At 40.2% G+C, this 26,773-nt stretch overlaps 1 protein-coding gene across 2 annotated transcripts; it reads right to left on the reverse strand.

Annotated features, from left to right (window-relative positions):
* Positions 1–372: 372 nt before the first annotated feature.
* LOC141069057 (stromelysin-1-like) lies at positions 373–18,424 on the reverse strand. Of its 2 annotated transcripts, XM_073558357.1 has the most exons (6): positions 18,300–18,424; positions 18,070–18,118; positions 10,281–10,501; positions 7,312–7,460; positions 6,992–7,117; positions 373–5,098 (listed from the first exon to the last, which is right to left on the reverse strand). In XM_073558357.1, exons 3-6 carry the CDS (start codon positions 10,448–10,450, stop codon positions 4,920–4,922), a joined length of 624 nt encoding a protein of 207 aa, XP_073414458.1. In that variant the 5' UTR covers positions 10,451–10,501; positions 18,070–18,118; positions 18,300–18,424; the 3' UTR covers positions 373–4,919. The 2 variants fall into 2 exon arrangements, with proteins under 2 accessions (XP_073414458.1, XP_073414457.1); XM_073558356.1 differs by lacking the exon at positions 18,070–18,118.
* Between the last annotated feature and the right edge of the window lie 8,349 nt (positions 18,425–26,773).

The following is a 26,773-nucleotide window of genomic DNA, read 5'->3' on the forward strand; positions in this document are numbered from 1 at the left end:
TACCACTGTGGCAATATTATTAAAGTAGTTGTCTATGATGACACAACCATAGAGGTGTACAAGCCTTTAGGGTACCTTTGGATGCCTCAAACTTACCCACAATTTGGAGCAAGTTGTCACATTTTGTTTTAACTCTAGCTATTGTGCGTTACAGACAGTCTATTCAGTTTATTCAAAAAGTGCAACGTGCTCCAATTTGTGAGAAAATATAGATGAAAAAGTTAGCACAAGGTAAGCCAAGAGGTGCTATAAAGTAAGCATCACTGTGATAAATTTAGAGCATGTTAGATTGCACTGTCTAAATAATAGACAGGATTAGTCATTTGCTCCAATGTGTAGTGTATTGTTGGTAGTAATTCACTGCACACTCCATTAGATATGCAAACAATTTATTTCACGTACAGAAATTAGCATAGACATAAAAAGGTATAGTAATACGCATCATAAGCAATTTAATGTTTCGACCCTGCCCGGGTCTTATTCATAATTTCGCCATGAAGAAAGGAAAAGCATTAAGTAAATATCAAGATACATCTAATATATACATATATGAACACATATACACTATATACAATATAAGTCATCTCCATGTTCATAGTGGACAAAAGACAACTACTATAACCTTAAGGCTATGTGCACACGCTGCGGTTTTCCTGCGGTTTTGCCCTGCGGTTTCACACCTCTACTATGTTAAAGGTGTGAAACTGCAGCGGAATCCACAGAAACAATTGACATGCTGCGGTTTATAAACTGCAGCAAAACAGCGCGGAAAAACCGCAGCGTGAGCACAGCGGTTTTTAAAACCCATAGGGTAACATGGCACTGTACCATGTCTGCGGAACTGCTGCAGTTCCACAGGGCCAAAACCGCAGCGGAAGCGCAGCAAAAACCGCAGCGTGTGCACATAGCCTAAGGGCGCATAGGACATTCATCCTTCAGGTAAGTAGTGTTGGCAGGCAAAGGTAGGTATTTAGGTCACAGAGTATAACATTGCTGTACAGCTAGAAGAGTGACCTAGGTCAGCCAGTAGGTTAGGCAAAAGGGAAAAGCAAAAGAAGCAAAAAAAAAAACGGAAGAAAACCAAGAAGAAGCAAAATGGTAAGATTTAGGTGGTATAGTTTGGGGTCAAAGAGGTGGATGTCCAACAGAGTTATATGAGTCCCCCAAACAAATTGTCCTGATATGCAGTTTAATCTACCAAGTGTGGTGTCTAAGATCCCTAGCAACTTGCCATGCTGAACAGTCTGTTTCTCAAAGTGAAAGTGATAGACTAACCATAGGTTGTGTAGTAGAAGTATTGTGGCGTGCGCAACATGTTACCTTTAGGCCGACTGACCACTGGCGTATTTGTGCCTTTGTCTCATGCATCTGCTAGTGTTAAACCCTAGTTTGTTAAAGTAGGTTGCTGCTGGACTGTGTGTGGTGACACATCTCTCAGAAGTTGCATCACTGGCAGATGACGTGGCAAGATGTGAGTGAGACTGATGTGGCAGGTCGCCCCCCCGTAGGGTTGCATCACCTGCAGCTGATGTTTAAGTGCAACAATGGGAACAGTCGAAGCCCGCACCTGCGCTATGGAAGGTAAGCCACTTGTGTTCTTAATAAAGGGGACTATGCGGAAAGGTGTCTTGTCAGGCAGGGTATCCATTAATCTTAGCGGGCAAGGTTATTATGTATAATGGGAAGAATTGCTGAAGTGGCTAGGATCACAACCAGGTGGTGCCTTGGAGGAGAACATGGTGTGAAGGCTGTAATGGATGTACATGTGAAGTAAGGTATAAAAATAAGGTTCTGCATGGACCGGTAATGAATTGTATTATGAGGGGCCCAGAGTGTTGTGTGTCATTAGGTTTGCAAATGGGAATTACAGCTGAGAAAAAAAGTATTTAGTCAGCTACCAATTGTGCAAGTTCTCCCACTTATAAAGATGAGAGAGGCCTGTAATTGACATCATAGGTAGACCACAACTATGAGAGTCACAATGAGAAAACAAATCCAGAAAATCACCTTGTCTGATTTGGCAAGATTTATTTAGCAAATTATGGTGGGAAATAAGTATTTGGTCACCTGCAAACATTAATCCATATCAATAGACAGCAACTAAAAGAGGACTCAAATCCTCCAAAAATACAAAAGACAGCAGAAAAAAAGGCCTAGGCAGGTAAATATGTTGCTGCCTTTTTTTCTGCTGTTTGCTGTCACCTGCACACATGCAAGATTTCTGTTTCTCACAGACCTGGAACTTCTTCTTTAAGAGGTTCCTCTGTCCTCCACTCATTACCTGTAGTAATGGCACCTGTTTGAACTTGTTATCAGTATAAAAGGCACCTGTCCACAACCTCAAACAGTCACACTCCAAACTCCACTATGGTGAAGACCAAAGTGCTGTCGAAGGACACCAGAAAAAAAATTGTAGCCCTGCACCAGGCTGGGAAGACTGAACCTGCAATAAGCAAGCAGCTTGTTGTGATGAAATCAACTGTGGGAGCAATAATGAGAAAATGGAAGACATACAAGACATATAGGATAATCTCCCTTGATCTGGGGCTCCACGCAAGATCTCACCCCGAGCGGTCAGAATTATTACAACAACGGTGAGAAAAAATCCCAGAACCACACAGGAGGACCTAGTGAATGACCTGCATAGAACTGGGACCACCGTAACAAAGGCTACCATCAGTTACACACTACGCCACCAGGGACTCAGATCATGCAGTGCCAGACGTGTCCCCTTGCTAAAGCCAGTACATGTCCAGGCCCATCTGAAGTTTGCTAGAGAGCATTTGGATTATTCAGAAGAGTATTGGGAGAATGTCATATGGTTTGATGAAACCAAAGTAGAACTGTTTGGTAGAAACAAAACTCATCATATTTGGAGGAGACAGAATGCAGGGTTGCATCCATAGAACACCATACCTACTGTGAAGCATGGGGGTGGCAACATAATGCTTTGGGGCTGTTTCTCTGCAAAGGGCCCAGGACGACTGATCCGTGTACATGAAAGAATGAATGGGGCCATGAATCATGAAATTTTGAGTGCAAACCTCCTTCTTTCAGCAAGGGCATTGAAGATGAAATGTGGATGGGTCTTTCAGCATGCTAGTGATCCCAAGCACACTGCCAGGGCAGCGAAGGAGTGGCTTCGTAAGAAGCATATGAAGGTCCTGGAGTAGTCTAGCCAGTCTCCAGATCTCAACTCCATAGAAAACCTTTGGAGGGATTTGAAAGTCCATGCTGCCCAGCGACAGGCCCAAAACATCACTGCTCTAGAGGAGATCTGCATGGAGGAATGGACCAACATACCACCAACAGTGTGTGCCAACCTTGTGAAGACTTACAGAGCGTGAACATATAATCCCTATAAAAACAACTTTTAATTCATACAAAATGTAAAACCACCAGCTCCCAGTGAAGAAATGGCAAATGCCACAATATAAAAGACCTAAACTAGAATGCTGCAAGGCCCTACAATAAACTCATCTGATACCTTCCTATCCGTGGAGGTTGGCACCTTAAGGATCCCAATTTTTTGGCGTCCCCACTCAGCGAGGACTATCCCTTGCTGCCCTGTCGGTCCCTGATATCACAGGTATGAAAACAATGACCGATAGTATAGAGATGAATAGTAAAAGTGCCCTAGAGCTATTGCAAAAATCCCAGACAAATCAACAAAAAAGTTACCACATCATGACATCAAGGTCCACCATAATGCAAAACCATGCCCTAACAATGAGGCATATAAGAGAGATAAGAAAGTGGCCACTTATCATTTGTAGAGTCACCTCAACGCGTTTCCCCACACCAGCGGTTCATCAGGAGGCATAACAGATGTGAAATGTGTCCATCATAGCAGATATCAAGATGAGATGGCTTGTGAAGACTTACAGAAAACGTTTGACCTCTGTCATTGCCAACAAAGGAAATATAACTAAATATTGAGATGAACTTTTGTTAATGACCAAATACTTATTTTCCACCATAATTTGAAGAATAAATCTTGCCAAATCAGACAAGATGATTTTCTGGATTTTGTTTTCGCATTTTGACTCTCATAGCTGTGGTCTACCTAAGATGTCAATTACAGGCCTCTCTCATCTACTCTCTCAAATACTTTTTTCCCCCACTGTATGTATACAGAGAGAGTAGGATGTGAGGAGGAGGAAGAGAAGACGGGGGGGGGGGGGGGAGGAAAGGGGAGAAGTGGGGAGGGAAGGGAGTTGGTTCCGTGTGTTCATGTAGATGAAACTAGTGTATAGGATAATTGCCCAGGTGTGGGTCCACTGATATAATGTAACCACTGGAAAGAAAAGACAGATAACAGGTAAAACTGTTTATAGTGTAGGTAGCAATGCACTATTTCCTCTGTTAATTCAAATCAAGATAGATCATGATTACTTATAACTTTGCCAGTATGCCTGACGCGTTTTCCCATAAAGATTCATCAGAAGGCCAAGTGATAAATGGAGGAACAGATGAAATGTCCAGCAAGGAGTTCAGATAACGTTCCAAAAACTCTTTGAAAAACTCTGTGTGTATATAGGTTTATTCTGTTTCTGAACAACCGTAAGGAACAGGCTTTTTTGTCATGTTTGTTGGTATATTTTGTCATAGCCTTTTCGGCAAGGCATCATTGATATAAAAGATCTTTCTCTTGAGCCGACCGTACACACGTGATACAAATTAGTTGAACCTTAATTTTCAAGTCTTCTAGATACAAGATAAGTAGAGAACCACATTGTGCAAATCATTAGCAGAATATATATTGTTATATTGCAAATGCGGCACGCTAACGTTGCTGTAATCTATATTGTACTTTCAGATAGTCTTATCTTATATTTATCTATTTATTCCACGTTTATACCAACAATTAGCATTTTTCGCACTGGGATAAAATCCATTCTGGCAGGTTTCTGAAGGCGTTACTTGCGCCTTCGACCATACAGTGACTGTATTCCATTGACGTCATCTTGTGGCAGGCGGTAATTGTCTGTATTTACATAGCGGTAGGTTGGAAACATCAGGGACTGTGGGTCTTTAGAGTGATAGAGCCCCAAGGAATGGCCAAACTCATGTGCAGCCACCAGAAACAGATTGATGTCTAAACAAAAGGATTATGTAGGTTAAAAGGAGATATATTCAGCAGATGTACGTCGCTTGTTGTACTATTATAGACAGATGTTTGATTTTTGTGTTTGTCTCGGTTTGCTAAATAATGTTGCATATGAAAAAATTTAACCTCTTAAAGGGGAGGACCACTCCTTTTTTATTCTTGAAAATAGGCCTAACATAATCTAAAAAGCAAAAAGTCTAGCATACGCTCCTACTGAAACTCACTCTTCCTCTCCAAGTACCACTCAGATCACCAGCAGTCTCTTTGTTTCTTCTTCCAACAGAAATTTGTGTGTGAATGCTGCAGCCAATAATTTTCTAAAGCAGTGACCTATGCATCATTGCTGCTGCCAGTGATTGGCTGCAGCAGTCACATGTTCGTCCATCCCAAGTAGGATATTTAGAACTGGTCACATGCCCATTGAAAGAGGAAGCAAGAAGCCAGTGCACCTGAGCATTTCAAGGAGAAAAACAGCAAAAGATTGGTAGGAGATTTTGCAATGATTTTTTTTAATTTATGCTGGTCTGCTTTTAAAATTAAAATTAGAGCGGTAAATCCCTTTAAAGTTTTTTTTTTTCTTAATGAGATTATGAATTTTACATAATCTTGAGAGACTTCAGTTTTCACGGTGGAGTAAACAATAGGCTGATAGGAGATCTGCTTTCTACAGCTCATATGACAACTTTGCTGTGCAGACTGGGACAGAATCAACAGATTTTAATATATTTTGTATTGTGGTGGCGGTGGATACCAAAATAAGGTAGGATAAAATCAATTTGTATAAAGCTGCCTTGTTAATACTTAATCTCTGGGGGAGGGGTTGTGTCCCATAATCTCATGGACACATTAATTTATAATGTTTCTCTGTCAATTAAAAGGGTAGTTCACCTTTTTTTCTATTTAAAAAATATGCCCAGCATGGTCTTCTCCAACCAATTCCCACCACTCCTTCATATAGCAGCCCAGGTCCCACCATCACTGTCTTCACTTCCTCTTTCAGGAACAACAACGTGTGACCACTTTAGACAATAAGTATTTAATGTATTTTTTTTAATTTTTAGTCCTGACTGGGCCCATTTTTTTAAATAAATTCAATTTCTTGTAGCTGACCCAAAGACTCCAGTTCAAAACCCTAACCATGACATACAAAGCCATCCACAACCTGAGTCCTCCATACATCTGTGACCTCGTCTCCCGGTACTTACCTCCACGAAACCTCCAATCCTCACAACATCTCCTTCTGTACTCCCCTCTTATCTCCTCTTCCCATAATCGCATACAAGATTTCTCCCGCACATCCTCCCTACTCTGGAACTTTCTACCCCAACATATCAGACTTTTGCCTACCATGGAAACCTTCAAAAAGAACCTGAAGACCTACCTCTTCCGACAAGCCTACAACCTGTAGTACCCACCGATCCACCAAACCGCTGCATGACCAGCTCAACCCTCGCCTACTGTATTCTCACCCACCCCTTGTAGATTGTGAGCCCTCGCGAGCAGGGTCCTCTCCCCTCCTGTACCAGTCATGACTTGTATTGTTTAAGATTACTGTACTTGTATGTATTATGTATACCCCTCCTCACATGTAAAGCGCCATGGAATAAATGGCGCTACAATAATAAATAATAACAATACTACTAGCTGGGAATGCAGGAAGGAAATGCAGGAGGGAAGTCCATGCCTCCAATATGAACACCAATGGGATTTTTATTTAAACAATAATAAAAAAATGATAATTTAAATAATTTATCTTCTAATTCATGAAACTAAAGTTAAATATATGCTAGATTCTCTTCAGGCTATTGAGAGAGATTTGTGTTTTTACATTATTTTAAAGAAATGTATTTAGAGGTGAGACATAATTGTATAGAAGTCTACCTGCTCGGCTATTTGTCCATCTCTCATCTTCATCAAAGTGGACATCACCACCGATTCCATCACCAGGAGCAAAGGCATGTGCAAATTCTCTACCGGTACCATCAAATGGTTTCTGATCACCATGTGCTGCAAAAAAACATATAAATTATGTCATTTTGCCTGTGACTTTGATGGTGCCTATTGAGCTTCTGGACATTTGATGGAACAAATACCAAATACCAAAAAATTCAATGGGAACATAGAAAAAAATCTACTACGTTTTAACATAGCTGTAATATATTCTCCTTTACTTTTATATAAAAGTATCATAAAGTACTTACCTCGTGCACTGAACTGGATGAGGATATCTGCTTCTCCATTGTTCACTTTGGTGAACCTTAGAGGAGTGACTTGGCTCCAGACACTGAATGCCTTCTGGATCAAATCGTCAACCACACCAGTGGGAAGATCTGGGGTGTAATTCACAATTCTGTGCATGAAGACAATATATCTCATTAATGCAGTAATCCCCTATTTTTGGACTAATTCAATGAAACAAATATCGTACTTGGCAGTTAAAACTATGATCTACACAAGGGAGGAGGTTTACTCAGAATTCTGTTATGAAAAAGATGAGTGCAGGCCATTTTGTTTTGTGTGTATTAGACACCTTATGCAACTTCATCATTTTCCAAACTTTTCTTTAAAAAAGAGTCACAAAGTCACCTTCTCTGCAAATGATTGCTAAATTTGTAATTTATTGATAGATATTCATTTTTGTTTTGAGTACGTTTTTAATTTTGAGTGGGGCAGCTCTTTACCCTCTTCAACCCGGAGCCTGTTTTCAACCTCCTGACAAAGCCAAATTTTCCAGTTCTGAGAAGTGTCACTTTATGGGCTCATACTCACATGCGAGAAATTTGGACGAGTCTCGCATGTCAATACCCAGCACTCGGATAGGAGCATCCAGCTGCATGTATTTCTATACAGCTAAACGCTCCACCCCCAAGTGCTGGCGGCAGTGCCAGGTATTGATATGCGAGACTCATCCGAGATTCTCGCATGTGAGAATGAGCCCCATGAAGTAACAACTCTGGAAAGCTTCAACAAATCACAGTGATTCTGAAAAAAAAATCATGACATATTGTACTTCATTATAGTGGTAAAATTTGTTCAATATGACTTCATTTGTAAAAATATCGGAAACTTGCAAAAATTTAGAAAATTTTGTATTTTTTAAACTCTTCATTTTATGCCCATAAACCAGATAGTTATGTCACACAAAATAGTTAATAAATAACATTTACCACAAGTCTTCTTTACATCTGCATAAATTTTGAAACATTTTTTTTGTAAGGAAGATAGAAGGATTAAAATTTTATAAAAACAATTCTCATTTTTCCAACAAAATTTATAGAACCACTTTTTTTGGAACCTCATCACATTTAAAGTGGCTTTGAGGGGACTATGTGACATTACCCCAAACTGACACCATTCTAAAAACTGCACCCCTGAAGGTGCTCAAAACCACATTCAAGAAGTATATTAACCCTTTAGGTGCGTCACAGGAATTAAAACAATGTGGAAGTAAAAAAAGTGAGCATTTTACTTTTTTTCACAAAAATGTTCATATAGCCCCATTTTTATTATTTTCACAAGGGTAAGAGTGGAAATTCGACATCGACACCCAAAATTTTTTGTGCAATTTCTCCTGAAAGAGGTGATACCCCCATATACAGTAAATAACTACTATTAGGGTGCATGGTAGGTCTTGAAAGGGAAGGAGCGCCATTTGACTTGTTGAACGCAAAATTGGTGGGAATTGATAGAAGGCACCATGTAGCATTTGGAGAGCCCCTGATGTGCATAAACCGTGGAAACCTCACACAAATGACCCTATTTTGGGAACTAGACCCCTCAAGGAATTTATCTATATATCTTTGATGAGCACCTTTATGCTCTATGTGCTTCATAGAGTTTTGAGCCGTGAAAATAAAAAAAATCTAATTTTTCATGTTGTTTTAGCACTTAATTTTTATTTTTCCAACGTGTAACAGTAGAAAATCGACCCCAAAATATGTTGCACAATTTCTCCTGAGTATGGCAATATTTCATATGTGGTTTTAAACTCCTGTTTGGGAACACAGCAGGGAAGGGAAGAAGCATCGTCTGACTTTTTGAACATGACACTGGCTGTCATTGACAGTAGGTGCCATGTCAATTTTGGAGAGCCCCTGATGTGCCAAAACAGTGGAAACCCCCACAAGTGATTCCATTTTGGAAAATAGAACCCTCAAAGATTTTATCTAAATGTGTGGTGAGCACCTTGCACCCCCAGGTGCTTCACAGAAATGTATAACGTTGAACCGGGAAAATAAAAAATCTAATTTTTCCCCCAAAAAATGTTGTTTTACCCTCAAATTTGTGATTTTCACAAGGGTAAAATGAGAAAACTGACACCAAAATTTATTGTGCAAAGCGTATCAGGGACTTAGACATGCTGAAAGCTGGACTGTTATGTAAAACATAAACACTCCAATATTGCCGAACTTCTGGTTTCTTCACTAATCCAATGTGAAGGACAATGCCCCAAAATGTTATCATTTCTACTGCGTCTAAGGGTGTCCAGTTAGCAAATGATGAAGTGGGATTTTGAGATAAAAATTGTTGGGTGTATAAATTTGTCTGAGCCACTATGAGATTATTATTATTATTATTATTATTATTATTATTATTATTATTATTATTATGAGATCTACAAAGCTGTCAGAGAAAAATAGATTTTTGAAAAGTCCGTCTGTGAAAATGGCAGTGTCAACTTTGATTCCTGATTGCACACAAAATATATTTTTACTTTGGATTTCATGGTCCCTAATCTAGATCTTTCAAGTAATCTAAATTATTTTTATTTGATTCTTTTTTTTTCTACACTTCACTATCTGACGCTAATTTTGATTCTATTTTACTAGAAAGTACTATATTACAAGCTGATTACGGCAGTATATTTTTACTGTCGCTAATCTAGCCCTATCAACTAATCTAAATTATTATTTTTATTCTATTTTTTTTTCACACAACAAACAAAATAACCGGATGCTAACCATGTCACTAATCGGCGCTAAATGGCTGTAGGGTGCACGCATGGAGCTGGTGCAAATGGGGGATAGAAAAAAAAGAAAAAAAATAATAAAGAAAAATGAGAATGCTATGGCTTCCAGAATGAGATATGTTCCTTATTGCCTATTTAGGTGGGAATTAGAAAAAAAAGGGCCCCGACTTGCTCTACTATGCCCTGATCCATGAAACCTACCTATAGGTAATAGAGTTTGTCTGCCATTTTGGTCTTCCACTGGATGTAGAGAACTCTGCAACGTCAGGGATGCCACATCTTGGTGCTTTCATAATATTGATTGTGTCTGTGTCCACCTGTCTTGTAACTTTCATCCTCAAGAATCTTTGCATTGCCTCAAGCCTTTCCATAAGTGAACTACATTCTGTAGCGGTGGAGGAGTAAAATTTCTTTAAATATTCCTGGGAGAAAGTCAAGGATAAATAGACTGGTTAATAAAGAGTGTACTGACAGTACTTTGTATTATTTGTATTGCAAATATATATAAATGTAGCAGTGGGCACAGACAGAAGAGGCCTCTGTGTAAGAATAAAATATGGGCCCTTTGCAGTCCAATAGCTCATTATAATGCTTAATTGCACGAACCCTATACTTTTCGGTTCTCTGTACAGTTGCACAGGTTCCACCAATGGTATGTCCATTTCCACCCCTGTATTCTATATATTTTCTCCAAAAAATAAGACCTACTCTAAAAATAAGCACTAGCATGATTTTACAAAATTTTAAAAGTATGCTTGAAATATATGCCTTACCTCAAAATTAAGCCCCAGTTCTCCGGGAAAGAGGAGGGAAAACTTGGCAATTTCTCAGGGTCCCCATTCTTAGGTGATCCACTGTTTCTATTCTGAGATTTAGACTGCTTAAAGGGGTTGTCCACTACTAGGACAACCCCTTCTTGATTTAAATGTTTGGCCCCCAAAAAACAAAAAAGTCTGTACTTTCCTCCCGTGCCAGAATCATTCCTGTTTTGTCGACACTTGCGGTCCCACGGCTCTCGTGCAGTTGTTGTGACACATGACCCTGGCGCCGAATCAGCACCAGCATAGCTGTCCCCGCCTGCGTACGAATTGAACATGAAGAGGAAGTCATGGCTGCAGCTGATCTCGGACGTCCTCTTGATGCTCAACTCAACAGGAGGCAGGGCAGTGAAGGGCACTGGTGTTACGTCTCACTACAACAGCACAGGAGCTCCGAGGATATCAAGAGCCAACACTACAGAAACAGTGTCAGCATGGGAAGTGATTATAATCTTTATTATTTTGTGGTGGCCAGGCGAGAGGTATGATAAGAAGTTGTCCAAGTAGTGGATAACTTCTCTAAGGACCTTTGGTAACATCACAGTCATGTACTGTAACCATGATGTTGTAACTAGGGCTACCGGGGAGGTAGTTTTGGCCGAGTTACTTAAAGGCACAGTCCACAGACAGAGTCCACTGAGCCAACAGTCAGTGAGCACCCCCTGGCCCCTTGTACATAAATAGACGGGACCGACACAGCTTTTCCCACAGTTTACATTTTCCTCTCTCTGGCCACAGTAGTCCAGGCGTATTAGAGTCTAAGAAGGAAACTGTTATCAAACAGGCAATAACTTTTTAATGAGCAGGGATGGAATAGAAAGAAAAGAGTGCAAGACTGGCTTCCTGCTCTTTCCCTGACACTCTATACAGCCGCACCCACAGCAGCTGCAGCAGTCGAAGATTCACATTAGTCCACTCGCTGGGATCTTCAGCGGGGGTCCTTTCAGAGTCCTGGGGCCCGTGTTGGGTTCCTTTAATCCTAGATTCCTTGGGTGCAGGGCAACAGATCTCTCCCCTCCGGGAGTCTGGCAATGCCCCATCCGTATTATACGTCTGCCCTGGGCCAATATGTACGGGCTACTGACTGGGGACAGCAGCTTCCTCCCGCGTTCCTGCTGCTGTTGGCCCAGCTTCCCCCCGAATTAACTGTTCACTGTCCCTAACTATACACAGCCCTTAAAGGGGAACATCCACAATAAAATACAAGGCATAACAAATACAGCACATACATAATACATTTATATAAGGTGCACGGGGGGGCCACACAAAGAGGGAGAGGATGCAACTGAGGGGACCTGCCACCTCCTTACAATGTCTCCAGGGGTTCTTTAACTGAAAAAGTCTAGAGGAACTGAAGAGGAGAAAGGCTGGTATTTACTTTCTGCCTAGTGTGTGTACAGTATATACATGTGCATGTACAGTGTATGAGTGTATATACATGTGTTTTTGAAGTGTGTGTGTTTATACATGTGTATGTGTGTGTGTACACGTGCATGGCATGTGTGTATATTTATTCCTGTGTATGTGCAGTGTGTGTATACATGTATATATGCAGTCTGTGTATACATACAGTTGTGCTCAAAAGTTTACATACTCCAGAAAATATGAATGATAACACTTTTTCTCCACTCATGGTTAGTGGTTGGGTGAAGCCATTTATTGTCAAGCTACTGTGTTTTCTCTTTTTAAATCATAATGAGAGCCCAAAACATCCAAATGACCCTGATCAAAAGTTCACATACCCCATTTCTTAATACCGTGCATTGCCCCCTCTAACATCAATGACAACTTGAAGTCTTTTGTGATAGTTGTGGATAAGGTTCTTTTATTTTCTCAGATGAGAGAGAACAACTGTAAGTATCTTGATCCCTGATCCCTGCCCAATCTCTCTCCTCATCCACCCCAATTCCCTTCTTCCCCCTTTCCCCTCTTTTTATCCCCTCCACTTCCCTTTGCGCCACTTCTGTGCGCGCATCCAGCAGACCCCGAGTGTTGATTGGTGATGCAGTTCACCGATCAGCACACGTGCTCTCTGTTTTCCACTTTTCTTTTTCACCCCCCTTTACACCAACTCAGTGCGCACATCCAGCAGCTCCCGAGCGTTGATTGGTGACGTAGTTCACTCATCAGAGCTTGTGCACACTGTTTTCCACTTTTCTTTTTCACCACCCCTTTGTGCTACCTTCATGTGCACATCTAACATCCACCGAGCTTTGATTAGTGACGAAGTTCACTCATCAGAGCTTGTGCTCGCTGTTTTCCACTTTTCTTTTTCACCTCACTTTGCGCCACCTCCATGCACACATCCAGCAGCCGCCGAGGGCTGAATGGTGACGCAGTTCACTCATTAGTACTCTAGCCCGCTGTTTTACACTTTTCTTTACTCTCACTTTTTTTTCTCCCCGGTTGCTGCTTTTTTTTATCTTTTTCTTGTGGAAGAAAAAAGTTTGCACCAAGCACTCTCTCACACACACAACTAAATAAAGTACTGGCACAATCACCACATACATAATAAAAGTTGTCCAACTCGTCCCAAAAATGCTATTCAGTGGAGGAGGCATATTTTTACTTGCCTCCGACACTGATAGCGAGGGAGAGGTTCCCATTTTTCTTTATTTTTCAGACTCGTCCTCCTCTTCCTCCTTCTAAACTTCCACCCCAGGTGCTGCTGAACCATCACGAAGATGTCCCAGGACAGAAGATGAAGCAGCGCCCCCATTCCAGAGGATGAATCAGTGACCCCATTACACACCCCGTATAGACCTCATCCCCTGACAATTATGAGCCATTGATTCCTGATTTTGTGGCACAATCAGGAATCAAGTTTGACACCACCGGCCTCATAGAACTAGACTTTTTCAAAGTCTTTTACTTTGAGGATTTTTTTAACCTCATGGTGGGCCGAACTAATTTGCACACTCATCAGTTTTTGGCAAATAACTGCAATTCATCATTTTCCAACTCGCCTCCTGTAGACGCAGTTGAAATTATGCAGTTTTGGGGCCTGGTCCATCACATGGGGATTCCGAAGAAGCCAGAACTTTGGCAATATTGGAGTGTTGATGGATCCGAATGGTCATGGCCCCGACACGTTTTGAGGTCATCCACAAATTCCTGCATTATATTGATAATGCACAGTGTCCTCCCCGAGATGACCCCAACTTTGGTTGTCTGTTCAAAGTTCGGCCGGTCATCAAACACTTCAACTTGTTTGCTGAAGTGTTCGTGCCCCAAAGAGACATCTGCATGGATGAGTCACTAATTAATTTCAAGGGGAGGCTCAACTTCCATCAGAACCTGCCCAGTAAGAGGACCAGGTATGGAATTAAACTCTATAAGCTGTGTGAGAGTACCTCAGAGTACACCCACAGGTTTAGAGTTTATGAAGGGAAGGACAACCGGATTGAACCCCCTGAATGCCTTCCCGGTCCTGGGAGTGAGTGGGAAAATATTGTGTGGGATTTGGTGCACTCACTGTTGGATAGAGGTTATCACCTCTATGTAGATATCTTTTATACCAGCATCCCACTCTTCAAGTACCTCTCTGCGCGAGGTACCGCAGTTTGCGGTACTGTCTGCAAAAATCAGAGAGGCCTCTCAAAAACGCTAATTGGGCAGATGCTTAGAATGGGTGACAGCAGAGCCGAATGTAGCAACCACCTGCTGATTGTCAAGTACAAAGACAATAGGGATGTCTTTTTCTTGACCACCATACATGATGATGGCAGTACCCTCACCCACTGTACGAGGTACCTCTACACAGGTCTGTGTACTGGAGTATAACAAAAACATGAGGATCCTTGATCTCTCTGACCAAGTTCTCCATCCGTACAGTGCTTTGAGAAAGGCCAAGGTGTGGTTCAAGAAGCTGGCCGTGCATATTGTACAGATGGCAGTGCTCAACGCTTTCCTCCAATCACAATGTGCAGGTCAGACCGCTACGTCGTACCTTCAGTTCCAGGAGGTAGGATCAAAGGCCTTAATCTTTGGAGATCAGGAAGGAGCGGGCCCCAGTACTTCCGGAACTGAAGGTGCTTGCATCATACCAGGTCAACATTTCCCGGGGGAGGTCTCTCAAAGCGGAAAAAAAGGTATATAGCGAAAGAGGTGCCGAGTGTGTTAAAGAAGGGGAATATACAAGGACACCATTTATCAATGCAAGACCTGCCCCAATAAACCTGGCTTGTGTATGAAAGAATGTTTCAGACTGTACCACACACCCATGGACTACTAAATTCATTTCTGACTTACCCAACTGGAGTATGACAACCTGACAAACACTAAACAACTGAAGTATTACAACCTGACAAACATTACTCACGTATGCCACTACATTATAAAATTCACACACAAGGAAACAGTAGATTAGTTCCAAAAAGGAAGCACTTTTTGAGCATTGCCACTGTTTAGGCACATCTGGATAAGTTCATTAACAGGTATAGTTTCCAAAATGGGGTCACTTGTGGGGGAGTTTCTACTGTATTGGCACATCAGGGGCTCTGCAAACGTGACATGATGCCCGCAGACCATTCAATCAAAGTCTGCACTTCAAAACGTCTCTACCTCCCTTCCGAGCCCCGACGTGTGCCCAAATAGCAGTTTTCTCCCACATATGGGATATCAGCGCACTCAGGACAAATTGCACAACATCTTTTGGGGTCCAATTTCTCTTAGCCTTGGGAAAATAAAAAATTGGGGGCTAAAAGATCATTTTTGTAAAAAAAAATGATTTTTTTTATTTTCACGGCTCTACGTTATAAACTTTAGTGAAATGCTTGAGGGTTCAAAGTGCTCACCACACATATAGATAAGTTCCATGGGGGATATAGTTTCCAAAATGGGGTCACTTGTGGGGAGTTTCTACTGTTTAGGCACATCAGGGGCTCTGTAAATATGACATGATGCCCACAGACCATTCCATAACAGTTTGCATTCCAAACGTCACTACTTCCCTTTTGAGCCCCGACGGGTGCCCAAACAGTAGTATTCTCCCACATATGGGGTATCAGCATACTCAGGACAAACTGCACAACTTTTGGGGTCCAATTTCTCTTGTTAGATTTGGGAAAATAAAAAATTGGGGGCTAAAAGATAATATGATTTTTTTTTCACGGCTCTATGTTAGAAACTTTACTGAAACACTTGAGGGTTCAAAGTGCTCACCACACATCTAGATAAGTTCCTTGGAGTTGGTCTAGTTTCCAAAATGGGGTCACTTGTGGGGGATTCCACTGTTTAGGCACATCAGGGGCTCCCCAAACGCAACATGGCGTTCAATCACAATTCCAGCCAATTTTGCATTGAAAAAGTCAAACGGTGCTCCATCCCTTCCGAGCTATGCCAAGTGCCCAAACAGAGGTTCCCACCACATACAGGGTATCACCGTACTCAGGACAAATAGGACAACAACTTTTCGGGTCTAATTTCTCCTGTTAGCCATGGAAAAAAATGGGGGACTAAAAGATCATTTTTGTGGAAAAAATATTTTTTATTGTCACGACTCTACGTTATAACTTTAGTGAAACACTTGGGGGTTCAAAGTGCTCACCACACATCTAGATAGGTTCCTTGGGGGTCTCGTTTCCAAAATGGGGTCACTTGTGGGGGTTTCCACTGTTTAGGCACATCAGGGGTTTTCCAGATACGATGCCTCCGATCTCAGTTCCAGCCAATTTTGCATTGAAAAAGTCAAATGGCGCTCCTTCCCTTCTGAGCTCTGTTGTGCGCCCAAACAGTGGTTTTCGGCATGTTCAGGAGAAATTGCATTACAAATTTTCGGGTTCAGTTTTTCTTGTTATCCTTGTGAAAATTTAGTCTAAAGTTGCATATTAGTTAAAAAAAAGTTACATGTTCATTTTTTCCTTTCACATTCCATTAATTCCTGTGAAGCACCTGTAGGGTAAATAAATGTCTTGAATGTGCTTTTGATCAGCTTGAGGGATGCAGTTTTGAGAATGGTGTCAATTTTGGGTATTTTTTACCATATAGACCCCTCAAAGTGACTTCAAATGTGAGCCAGTCACTAAAAAAAATGGTTTTGTAAATTTTGTTGCAAAAATGAGAAATTGCTGGTCAACTTTTAACCCTTATAACTTCTTAACGAAAAAAAATTTTGCTTCAAAAATAGTGCTGATGTAAAGTAGACATGTGAGAAATGTTATTTATGAACTATTTTGTGTGACATATTTCTCTGATTTAAGGGCATAAAAATTCAAAATTGAAAATTGCTACATTTTTGCAAAATTTCTATTTTTTACACAAGTAAACTCAAATTATAGTGAACATTTTTTACCACTAACATGAAGTACAATATGTCCCGAAAAAAATTCTCAGAATCACCAGGATCCATTGAAGCGTTCCAGAGTTATTACCTCGTAAAAGGACAGTGGTCAGAATTGTAAAAATTGGCCCGGTCATTAACGTGCAAACCACCCTCGGGGGTAAAGGGGTTAAAGCCTTGCTTTGCGTATGGATGCAAATCCTAAACACTCAGGAATACAGCAACAGATAGAATATATAAAGAAGTTGATGGATTTACAATTTAAAGACCTGCATGCTCATATATGCGGTTTGGAAGGATTGATATTATGATATATTTCCTTTAACAATTTCAAAGTAATTTTGTGTACAGCACCTTTGGCAGACTTACTTGTTTATCAAACTACAAACATTCTTTTACTCTGATTAAGCAATCACACTTTATGCTATCTGTTCCTTATATCTTGCTAATTTACATTTGCTAATAATATATTTAGCTCTCAGAGCATTGCTCAGACTGGTTGCAAATATATCCAGGACTAGCAATGCACATTTTCAGCTTCTAAATTTAGACACGAGTATTCCTATTTACTGGCATAAACCTTTGCTGATAAATGCTGATAAATTAAAGCAAGGCAGATTACAAAGTTTTAGAACATTTAAATAAACTGAGTGACATTATTATTAGCTCACAGGGTTAGTATTTGTTGTAAAAGTCCTCTTTCTTTCTGAAGAGGCAATTTGCATATTTGTTGATCAAAATCTACCCAGTTTTCCATTTTACTATCTGTATAAATTCCTCAAATTTTTCAATTTTGCTTTCTGTCATTTAACCTTCAATCTTTGCAAATAAAGAATACAAAGCTGCATTATTCATCTGATGAATACACAGATACAGGTCTGGTTACACTTACAGTACAGTCATCACAACTGTGTCTTTCACATCTCACATCTATTTCATTCCTAGAAATAAACAGTGAAGGTTACTATTGTACAATACCAAGCAGAAATCTTGAAAATTGTGTCAAATTAATGTATATATTATTGCATTGCGTAACCTTTCATTAGACAATAAATCCTCTTAATTGATGAAACTATATTAGCCCTTTTCAGTTTTATGTTATTTTTTTTTACAGAAACATACCTCTGCTAAATTCTGTTCAGAAGAACTGAAGCCAGACTTGCCATGGAGTCTTGGCATGGCAAGAGCGCCACAACACAGTGAAAGCAGGACCAAACAATGTAATTCCATCATGGTATCAGTCAGAGTACATCCTGCACTGTACGCTGCCACTCAGATCATCATGTTTTATAGCTGAAGGTATGTTGCAATGTAGTAATTAGTTGTTAAATTAACAGAGGTCATTCTACATTAATACTTTTTAACAGTAGAGACACATGGACACTGTAATCATAGATCAGCAAATATCGGCCCACATATTATGCTGTGGAAAACTCACACGTTTCCAGTACATAGTAACTAAATCTGTCAGCAAGTTTACTCATTTTTAGACATTTTAATGATAAATGCATTGATACCTTTCTATTTGCTCACTGTTCGGTTACTCTGGTGAAATTCATGGCTTCATAAATATGCAAAGTAAGCATCAGATGCTTTGTCTCACTCAGAACACCTGAAAAAAATATCTCCCTTGACCATTTACATCTTTGGCACCTGCCTCTCTCTTTTGATTGATATCTGGCTGTCTTGCTGTCTAGAGATAGGCAAACCTAAATGGTAAAAATCATGGTTAGTATTGGGCACCTAGTGACTCCGAACATGGACTTCCCCCAGAAGTGCGTGTTACTGTTTGGGTTCGGCAGCCGGAACAAAGCTTGTTGAAAGGCGGCAGTGCAGTCAAGCAATAAGATTTTCCTGTGTTGGCACTTCTGGCCCCATCACAGCTATGTCAAGTATTGGCAAGGCTGTAATTGGCCGGATCACTGTGTAAAAAAAAAAAGACATGGGGTCTCCTCTATTCTTTATAACAAGTGCATGTAAAGCTGACAGCTGCGAGCTGCGGACCTCAGCTGTCTGCTTTATTTTGGCTAGTTATAAAAAATAAAGGGGTCTATTGAAAAAAAAGGCATGGGGGCCCCCCATTTTTGATAACCAGCTAAGCTAAAGCAGACTGCTCTGGTGGATGATATTAATAGGCTGGGAACAGGCCATGAATATTAGCCCTTTCCCATAGTAAAAGCTTCAGTCTTCAGCAGTTTTGCTCAACTCTTTCCGCTTGCACCGGTGCATTGGCAAGCGGGATAATATTTTGGGGTTGATATCAGCTTTGTAATATCAGCTGATATCAAGCCCAGGAGTTAGTAATGGAGAGGCGTCTATAAGACACCCCCTTTAATAACCCTGTAGTGAAAATTAGTCCTTTAATTGAGCAAAACACTCCCCGACAAATCCCCTCTTTTTCCCCCATTTCTGTGGCAGCTGAGGGCTGATGTTATATGTCTGGGAGGAGGCCAATGTCCATGGCCCCTTCTCAGCCAATTAATATCAGCTCACAGCTGTCTCTTTAGCCTTTGCTGGGTATTAAATATTGGGGGACTGCATGTCTTTATTTGGTGGTCCGCCCAATTTAATAACCAGTAGAAGCTCGGCAGACAAATGTGAGCTGATATTAATAAGTTGAGAAGCTTGATGGACATTGGCCCCTTCCCAGAATAATAACACTAGCCTCAAACTGTCTGCTTTCCCTTGGCTGGCTTTTAAAAATAAGGGGCACTTGACGTTGCTTTTTTCACTTATTTATTTATTAACATGCACAGTAAAATACACACCCAAGGTAACCTTAGTTCACAGTCTTTAGATCTTCAAGCAGCTGGAAACTACAGTACCTTAAATTTTCTCGTAAAGTCTCCCTTAAGATTTCCAGTCCACTTAGCTGCTGGGAGCCCTAGAGGCTGTGAACTCTGGTAACCTTACCTGATTCTTCAGTAAGTGGCAGTTGTGATTGGAGGTATAAAGTTCACTTCAGGTCACTGGTGTCGGCTGATGGGAATACTGCTCCTATCAGCAGTAACCACCCAGAAAAGGCGCATCTATTAGATGCACCAATTCTTGCGCTTTGCCCGGCTCTTCCTATATGCACTGCAGTGGTGGCAAGTGGGGTTCATATTTGTGGGGTTAATGTCACCTTTGTATTATCAGGTGACATCAAGCCCACATATTACTAATGGAGAGGCGTCTATAAGACACACATTCATTACTAATCCTATAGTTATATGGTAAATGAAGACACAGCCAGAATAAAGTCTTTTATTTGTAATAAAATAAAACAAAACATTTTTTCATTTTTACTTAAAAATAAAAAACAGTCATACTCACCTAATGTATAATTCCACAGAATCCCTCATATCCTGTAAAAAAAACAAAAATAAAAAAAACACAATATCCCTTTCCTGTCCATCATACTGTCCCACGCTGTAATACAAGAGTTTGGGATTTTCAGAATGAGGAGGTATGAAATGACTGAATATGGGACATATGCGTGAGAATGTATGCCAGCTGGAATGTCCCGTTCATTGTACTACAGTGATCTCCTGGAATTCCTCCACCGCTGAGACTGAATGTAGGTCAGCCATGATGTATACGTAGTAACTAGGCCAGAGAGCCTCTGTCTCTGCCTGGTGATTCAGCAAGAAGCATAGTATTCGTAGGACGAAGAAAGAAGCTGTAACGTGGCAATGAACAGGAATAACGAATTCTAGTCTGCTGTGATTTCATGAGTAAAAATATAAAACTACATTTTAAAAGGTAAAACTGTATATGTCTGTTCATAGAAACAATTAGTTCTAAGATATGTGTGAATATATGAGTTGTCTAAAGATATAAAAATATGTTTAAAAATCAAAAAAACAAAAACTCTGGGCTGAAATATTTCCGTCAATTATTGTAAAAACAAAACCAAATAACAATTATTGCAACACTTTATATATGTTATCATAAAAAAACAATAAAATCATTAGGCTAAACTTATCATAAATTATATATCCATTAACCCCTTCCTGAAATATGACGCACTATCCCGTCCATATACCCTGGGTCTTAATGCCCATGGACGGAATAGTACGTCATCGCGATCAGCTGCGATCACGGGGGGAGCGCAGCTGATCGTGGCCGGGTGTCAGCTGATTATCAGAGCTGACACCCCGCACTATGTGCCAGGAGCAGTCACGGACCGCTCCCGGCACATTAACCCCCAGAACACTGCGATCAAACATGATCGCAGTGTACCGGGGGCATAGGGAAGCATCTCAGCTTCCCTGAGACCCTCAGAACAATGCAATATGCTTGTGTTGTTCCGAGGGCCTCCTCCCTGCAGGCCCCCAGATCCAAGATGGCCACAGGGGCCTTCGGAGTCTTGCAGGGAGGTGGCTTCTTAGAGCCTGCTGCAAGCAGGCTCTAAGAAGCCACCTGCACTGCCTGTCAGATTGCTGATCTGGCACAGTGCAGTGTAAAGTGTCAGATCAGCGATCTGACACTATATAGTAATGTCCTCCCCTGGGACAATGTAATAAAGTGGATAAAAAAATTACATGTGTAAAAATAATTTTTTTAAAAATTCCTAAATAAAGAAAAAAAATATTCCCTAAAAAATTCTTTTTTTGTAAAAAACAAAACAAAAACAATAACAGTACACATATTTAGTATTGCTGCATCCGTAATGACCCGCCCTATAAAACTGTCTCACTAGTTAACCCTTTGGTGAACCCCTTCAAAAAAAAAAGCAAGGCAAAAAACAATGCTTTATCATCATAAAAGTGCAAGAACAATTATTTTTTATATAAAATTGTTTTTATTGTATAAAAGCGCCAAAACATAAAAAATGAAGTATCGCTGTAATCATACTAACCCGAAGAATAAAACTGCCTTATTAATTTTAACACACGCGGAGCGGTGTAAGCGCCCCCCTCCCAAAAGAAATTCATGAATTGCTGTTTTTTGTTCATTCTGCTTCCCAAAAATCAGAATAAAAAGCGATCAAAAAACTCGTGCCTGAAAACGGCACCAATAAAATTGTCAACTCGTCCTGCAAAAAATAAGACCTCATATGACTCTGTGGGCCAAAATACGGAAAAATTATAGATCTCAAAATGTGGTGATGCAAAAATTATTTTTTGCAATAAAAAGCGTCTTTTAGCGTGTGACAGCTGCCAAACATAAAAATCCGCTATAAATAGTAAATCAAATCCCCCTTTATCACCCCCTTTAGTTAGGGAAAAATAATAAAAATAAAAAAAGTATTTATTTCCAATTTCCCATTAGGGTTAGGGCTAGAGTTAGGGTTGGAGTTAGAATTGGGGGTTTCCATTGTTCAGGCACATCAGGTGCTCTCCAAATGCGACATGGCGTCTGATCTCAATTCCAGAAAATTCTGTGTTGAAAAAGTCAATCGGTGCTCCTTCCCTTCCAAGCTCTGCCATGCGCCCAAACAGTGGTTTACCCCACATATGGGGTATCAGCGAACTCAGGACAAATTGCACAACAACTTTTGTGGTCCAATTTCCCCTGATACCCTTGAAAAAATAAAAAAATGTGTGCAAAAAATCATTTTAGTGGAAATTTTCTTTTATTTTTATGGCTCTACGTTATAAACTTCTGTGAAGCACTTGGGGGTTCAAAGTGCTCACCACAAATCTAGATAGGTTCCTTGGGGGGTCTAGTTTCCAAAATGTGGCCACTTGTGGGGGGTTTACACTGTTTAGGCACATCCAAACACGACATGACACCCGCAGACCATTCCATGAAGGTCTGCATTCCAAAACGTCACTACTTCCCTTCTGAGCCCTGATGTGTGCCCATACAGTAGTTTTCTCTCATATATGGGGTATCAGCGTACTCAGGACAAATTTCACAATGACTTTTTGGTTCCTGTTTCCTTTGGGAAAATAAAAATTGGGGGTTAAAAGATCATTTTTGTGGAAAAATATGATTTTTTAATTTTACGGCTGTACGTTATAAACTTCTGTGAAGATGTTGGTGGTTCAAAGTTCTCACCACACATCTAGATAAGTTCCTTGGGGTTCTAGTTTCCAAAGTGGTGTCATTTGTGGGGAGTTTCCACTGTTTAGGCAAATCAGAGGCTCTCCAAACGTGACATGGCATCCGATCTGAATTCCAGCCAATTTTGCATTGAAAAGGTCAAACGGCGCTCCTTCCCTTCCGAACTTTGCCATGTGCCGAAACAGGGTTCCCCCCACATATCAGGTATCAGTGTACTCAGGACAATAACTGTTGAAGTCCAATTTCTCCTGTTACCCTTGGTAAAATAAAAAAATTGAACCTGAAGTAATTTTTTTTGTGAAAAAAAGGTAAATGTTCACTTTTTTTAAACATTCAAAAAATTCCTGTGAAGCACCTGAAGGGTTAATAAACTTCTTGAATCTGATTTTGAGCACCTTGAGGGGTGCAGTTTTTAGAATGGTGTCACGTTTGGGTATTTTCTATCATATAGACCCCTCAAAGTGACTTCAAATGTGATGTGGTCCTTAAAAAAAATGGTGTTGTACAAATGAGAAATCACTGTTCAACTTTTAACACTTATAACTTCCTAACCAAAAAAATTTTGATTCCAAAATTGTGCTGATGTAAAGTAAACATGTGGGAAATGTTACTTATTAAGTTTTTTGTGTGCCATATTACTGTGATTTAAGGGCATGAAAATTCAAAGTTGGAAAATTGCGAAATTTTCAACATTTTCACCAAATTTCCAATAAACGCAAGTTATATCAAAGAAATTTTACCACCATCATGAAGTACAATATGTCACGAGAAAACAGTGCCAGAATCACCAGTATTTATGGAAGCGTTCCAGAGTTATTACCTCATAAAGGGACAGTGGTCAGATTTGTAAAAATTGGCCCAGTCATTAACATGCAAACCACCCTTGGGGGTAAAGGGGTTAATATATTCATCATGTGAAATACATCAATAATTTCAACCAGGAAGTTGATATAAGGTATTAAACTGCACTTAGCATAAAAATTATACTGTATATATTATATATTGATGACTTTATCAAAGGAATACATCACACAAAAACACTTCAGTTGCATTTACATGCACTGAGTTTAGGCCGTTAAACAAGCACGATCGACACTATTGAAGTCGTTCGGCGCTTGAGTCCCGGCCTATTTAAACATGATGACAAAAAATGATGAGGACAGAATAATCACTAATAGATCAATCTGTCCCCATACAGTTTCATGTTATCAGCAGCACATCAAAAGTTTTCACCAGTCAATGTGCTGCAAAGAACAATGATTTTTGTTCAAGTATAAGCAATCCAATCACCTGATAAACAGGTAGCATTTTGCCTGTTTAGTATAATGTGCCCCATAGTCCACCACATAGTATAATGCACCCCCCATAGTCCTTCACATAGTATAATGCACACCCCATAGTCTGCCACACAGTATGATGCGCCCCATAGTCCTCAATATAGTAATGTGCACGCCCAATAGTCCTCCATAGAGTATAATGCACACCACATAGTGCTCCATATAATATAATGCACTCCCCATAGTCCTCCATATACTATAATGCACCCCATAGTCCTCCATATAGTAAAATACACTCCCCATTGCCCTCCATTTAGCATAATGCAGTATCCATAGTCCTTAATTTTCAATAATGCACACCCCATAGTGCTCCATATAATATAATGCACTCCCCATAGTCCTCCATATACTATAATGCACCCCATAGTCCTCCACATAGTAAAATATACTCCCCATTGTCCTCCATTTAGCATAATGCAGTAGCCATAGTCCTTCATTTTCAATAATGCACACCCCATAGTCCTCCATATAATATAATGCACCCCTATAGTCCTCAATATACAGTACAATAATACACTCTATAGGCTTCCATGATGCCCCCAGGGAGAAGCAACAATGAAACGCGCATCGGCAGAGGGGAGGCAGAGTGGAGTTACATTCTCTTGCTAGCTCTGTTTGCATCCACAGGTAATATGTATTTTTCAATCCTGTGGTTTAGCTGGCACATTTGTCTAGCATAAATTAGTAGTTGCTGTTAACTGTTGGATGACATTTCTCTTTGATATAGTGAGGGTGGATTGGTGTAATGAAATATGAGCATTGCACAAAGGAGTTCTCTTTGATGCTATTATCTAAACTGGAAACATTTACTGCACTTGATGTAACTATGTTTGGAGCAGTACACACATGCCTTGGATTGTGAAATACAGCAAAACATAATTTAGACGTTTTGACAGTACTATATATTATTAAAGGGGAACTATGCGTAGCACCTTCATGAATATATAAAACCCAGAAAAGAACTTTACAATTGACAATGTATAAAAAAAACCTTAATTTTATTGAAAGCCACATAAAAAGTATATATTAAAACGCAATAAGACAGTATCCACAGATACAACAAATAGGAGTGACCTTCAGGAATATATATAAATTCAAAGATACCATGAAGTTTTGAGATTATTATATTTTGCTGCATTTTTCTATTTTAAGTTTGGACTTCTGAATTTTGTTCTCTCATTTTGTACTGTTCAGCTTCAATTTCTGCGGGACATCTATGAGATGAATTGTTAAGCAGAAAACAAATTGTATAGCATAGAAGAGTATAATGCTCCCCATAGTCCTCCTTATAGTATAATGCACCCCATAGTCCTCCATATTGTATAATGCACTCCCATAGTCCTTCACATAGTATAATGCAAACCTTATAGTCTGCCACAGTGTCTGACTGGGGTGCCAAGAGCCCACCAGTAACATTGACTTTGTGGCCCACTTTTCACCTGCATACAAATATTACACTTCCCTCGTTCACAAATTTACCTATATCTCTATATAATAATAAACTGGGTAGTTTGATTAATGAATAAGATTCTGCTTTTTTCTGTACAGAGTGAATCAAGTGAGTTATACAAAGTACTGCCCATACAGTAATGTTGGTGGCCCAGATCTGCACAGGGGCCCACCGGGGGATTCCCTTGTTCCCCTTGGGCCATTCGAGCCTGGTCTGCCATATAGTATAATGCGCCCCATAGTCCTCAAGTATAGTATAATGTGCCTCACAGTCCTCCATATAATATAGTACACACCCCATAGTCCTCCATAGAGTATAATGCACAGCCCATAGTGCTCCATATAATGTAATGCACCCCCCAAAGTCCTCCATTCAGTATATTGCACTCCCCATAGTCCCCCATGCATTATAATACACCCCATAGTCCTCTACAGAGTACTATAATGCAGCCCCCATATAGTATATATAGTATAATGCACACCCCATAGTCCTCAATAGAGTATAATACAGCCCCCATATAGTACATATAGTATAATGCACATCCCATAGTCCTTGATAGAGTATAATACAGTCCCCATATAGTATAATGCACACCCTCTAGTCCTTGTTAGAGTACAATGCAGCCTCCGTATAGTACATATAGTACAGTATACCCCATAGTCCTCAATAGAGTATAGCACAGTCCCCATACAGTACACATAGTACAATGCACTCCATAGTCCTCAATTTGAATATAATGCAGCCCCCATATAGTACACATGGTACAATGCACTCTATAGTCGTTGAGAGAGTATAATGCAGCCCTTATATAGTAC

This window comes from Dendrobates tinctorius, unplaced genomic scaffold (genome assembly GCF_039654945.1).
Source record: "Dendrobates tinctorius isolate UK_male_01 unplaced genomic scaffold, ASM3965494v1 ptg000256l, whole genome shotgun sequence".
Classification (NCBI taxonomy): domain Eukaryota; kingdom Metazoa; phylum Chordata; class Amphibia; order Anura; family Dendrobatidae; genus Dendrobates; species Dendrobates tinctorius.

What these genes read in the sequence shown, in the direction of transcription:
- LOC141069057 (XM_073558356.1), bottom strand. Translation starts at nt 18,410, where the DNA reads ATGATGGAATTACATTGTTTGGTCCTGCTTTCACTGTGTTGTGGCGCT. An exon ending in ACAAACTCTATTACCTATAG is followed by an intron (nt 7,461 to 10,280) that starts GTAGGTTTCATG and finishes CTTCATGCACAG; the next exon opens with AATTGTGAATTACACCCCAG. An exon ending in ATGGACAAATAGCCGAGCAG is followed by an intron (nt 5,099 to 6,991) that starts GTAGACTTCTAT and finishes CCTTTTGTTTAG; the next exon opens with ACATCAATCTGTTTCTGGTG.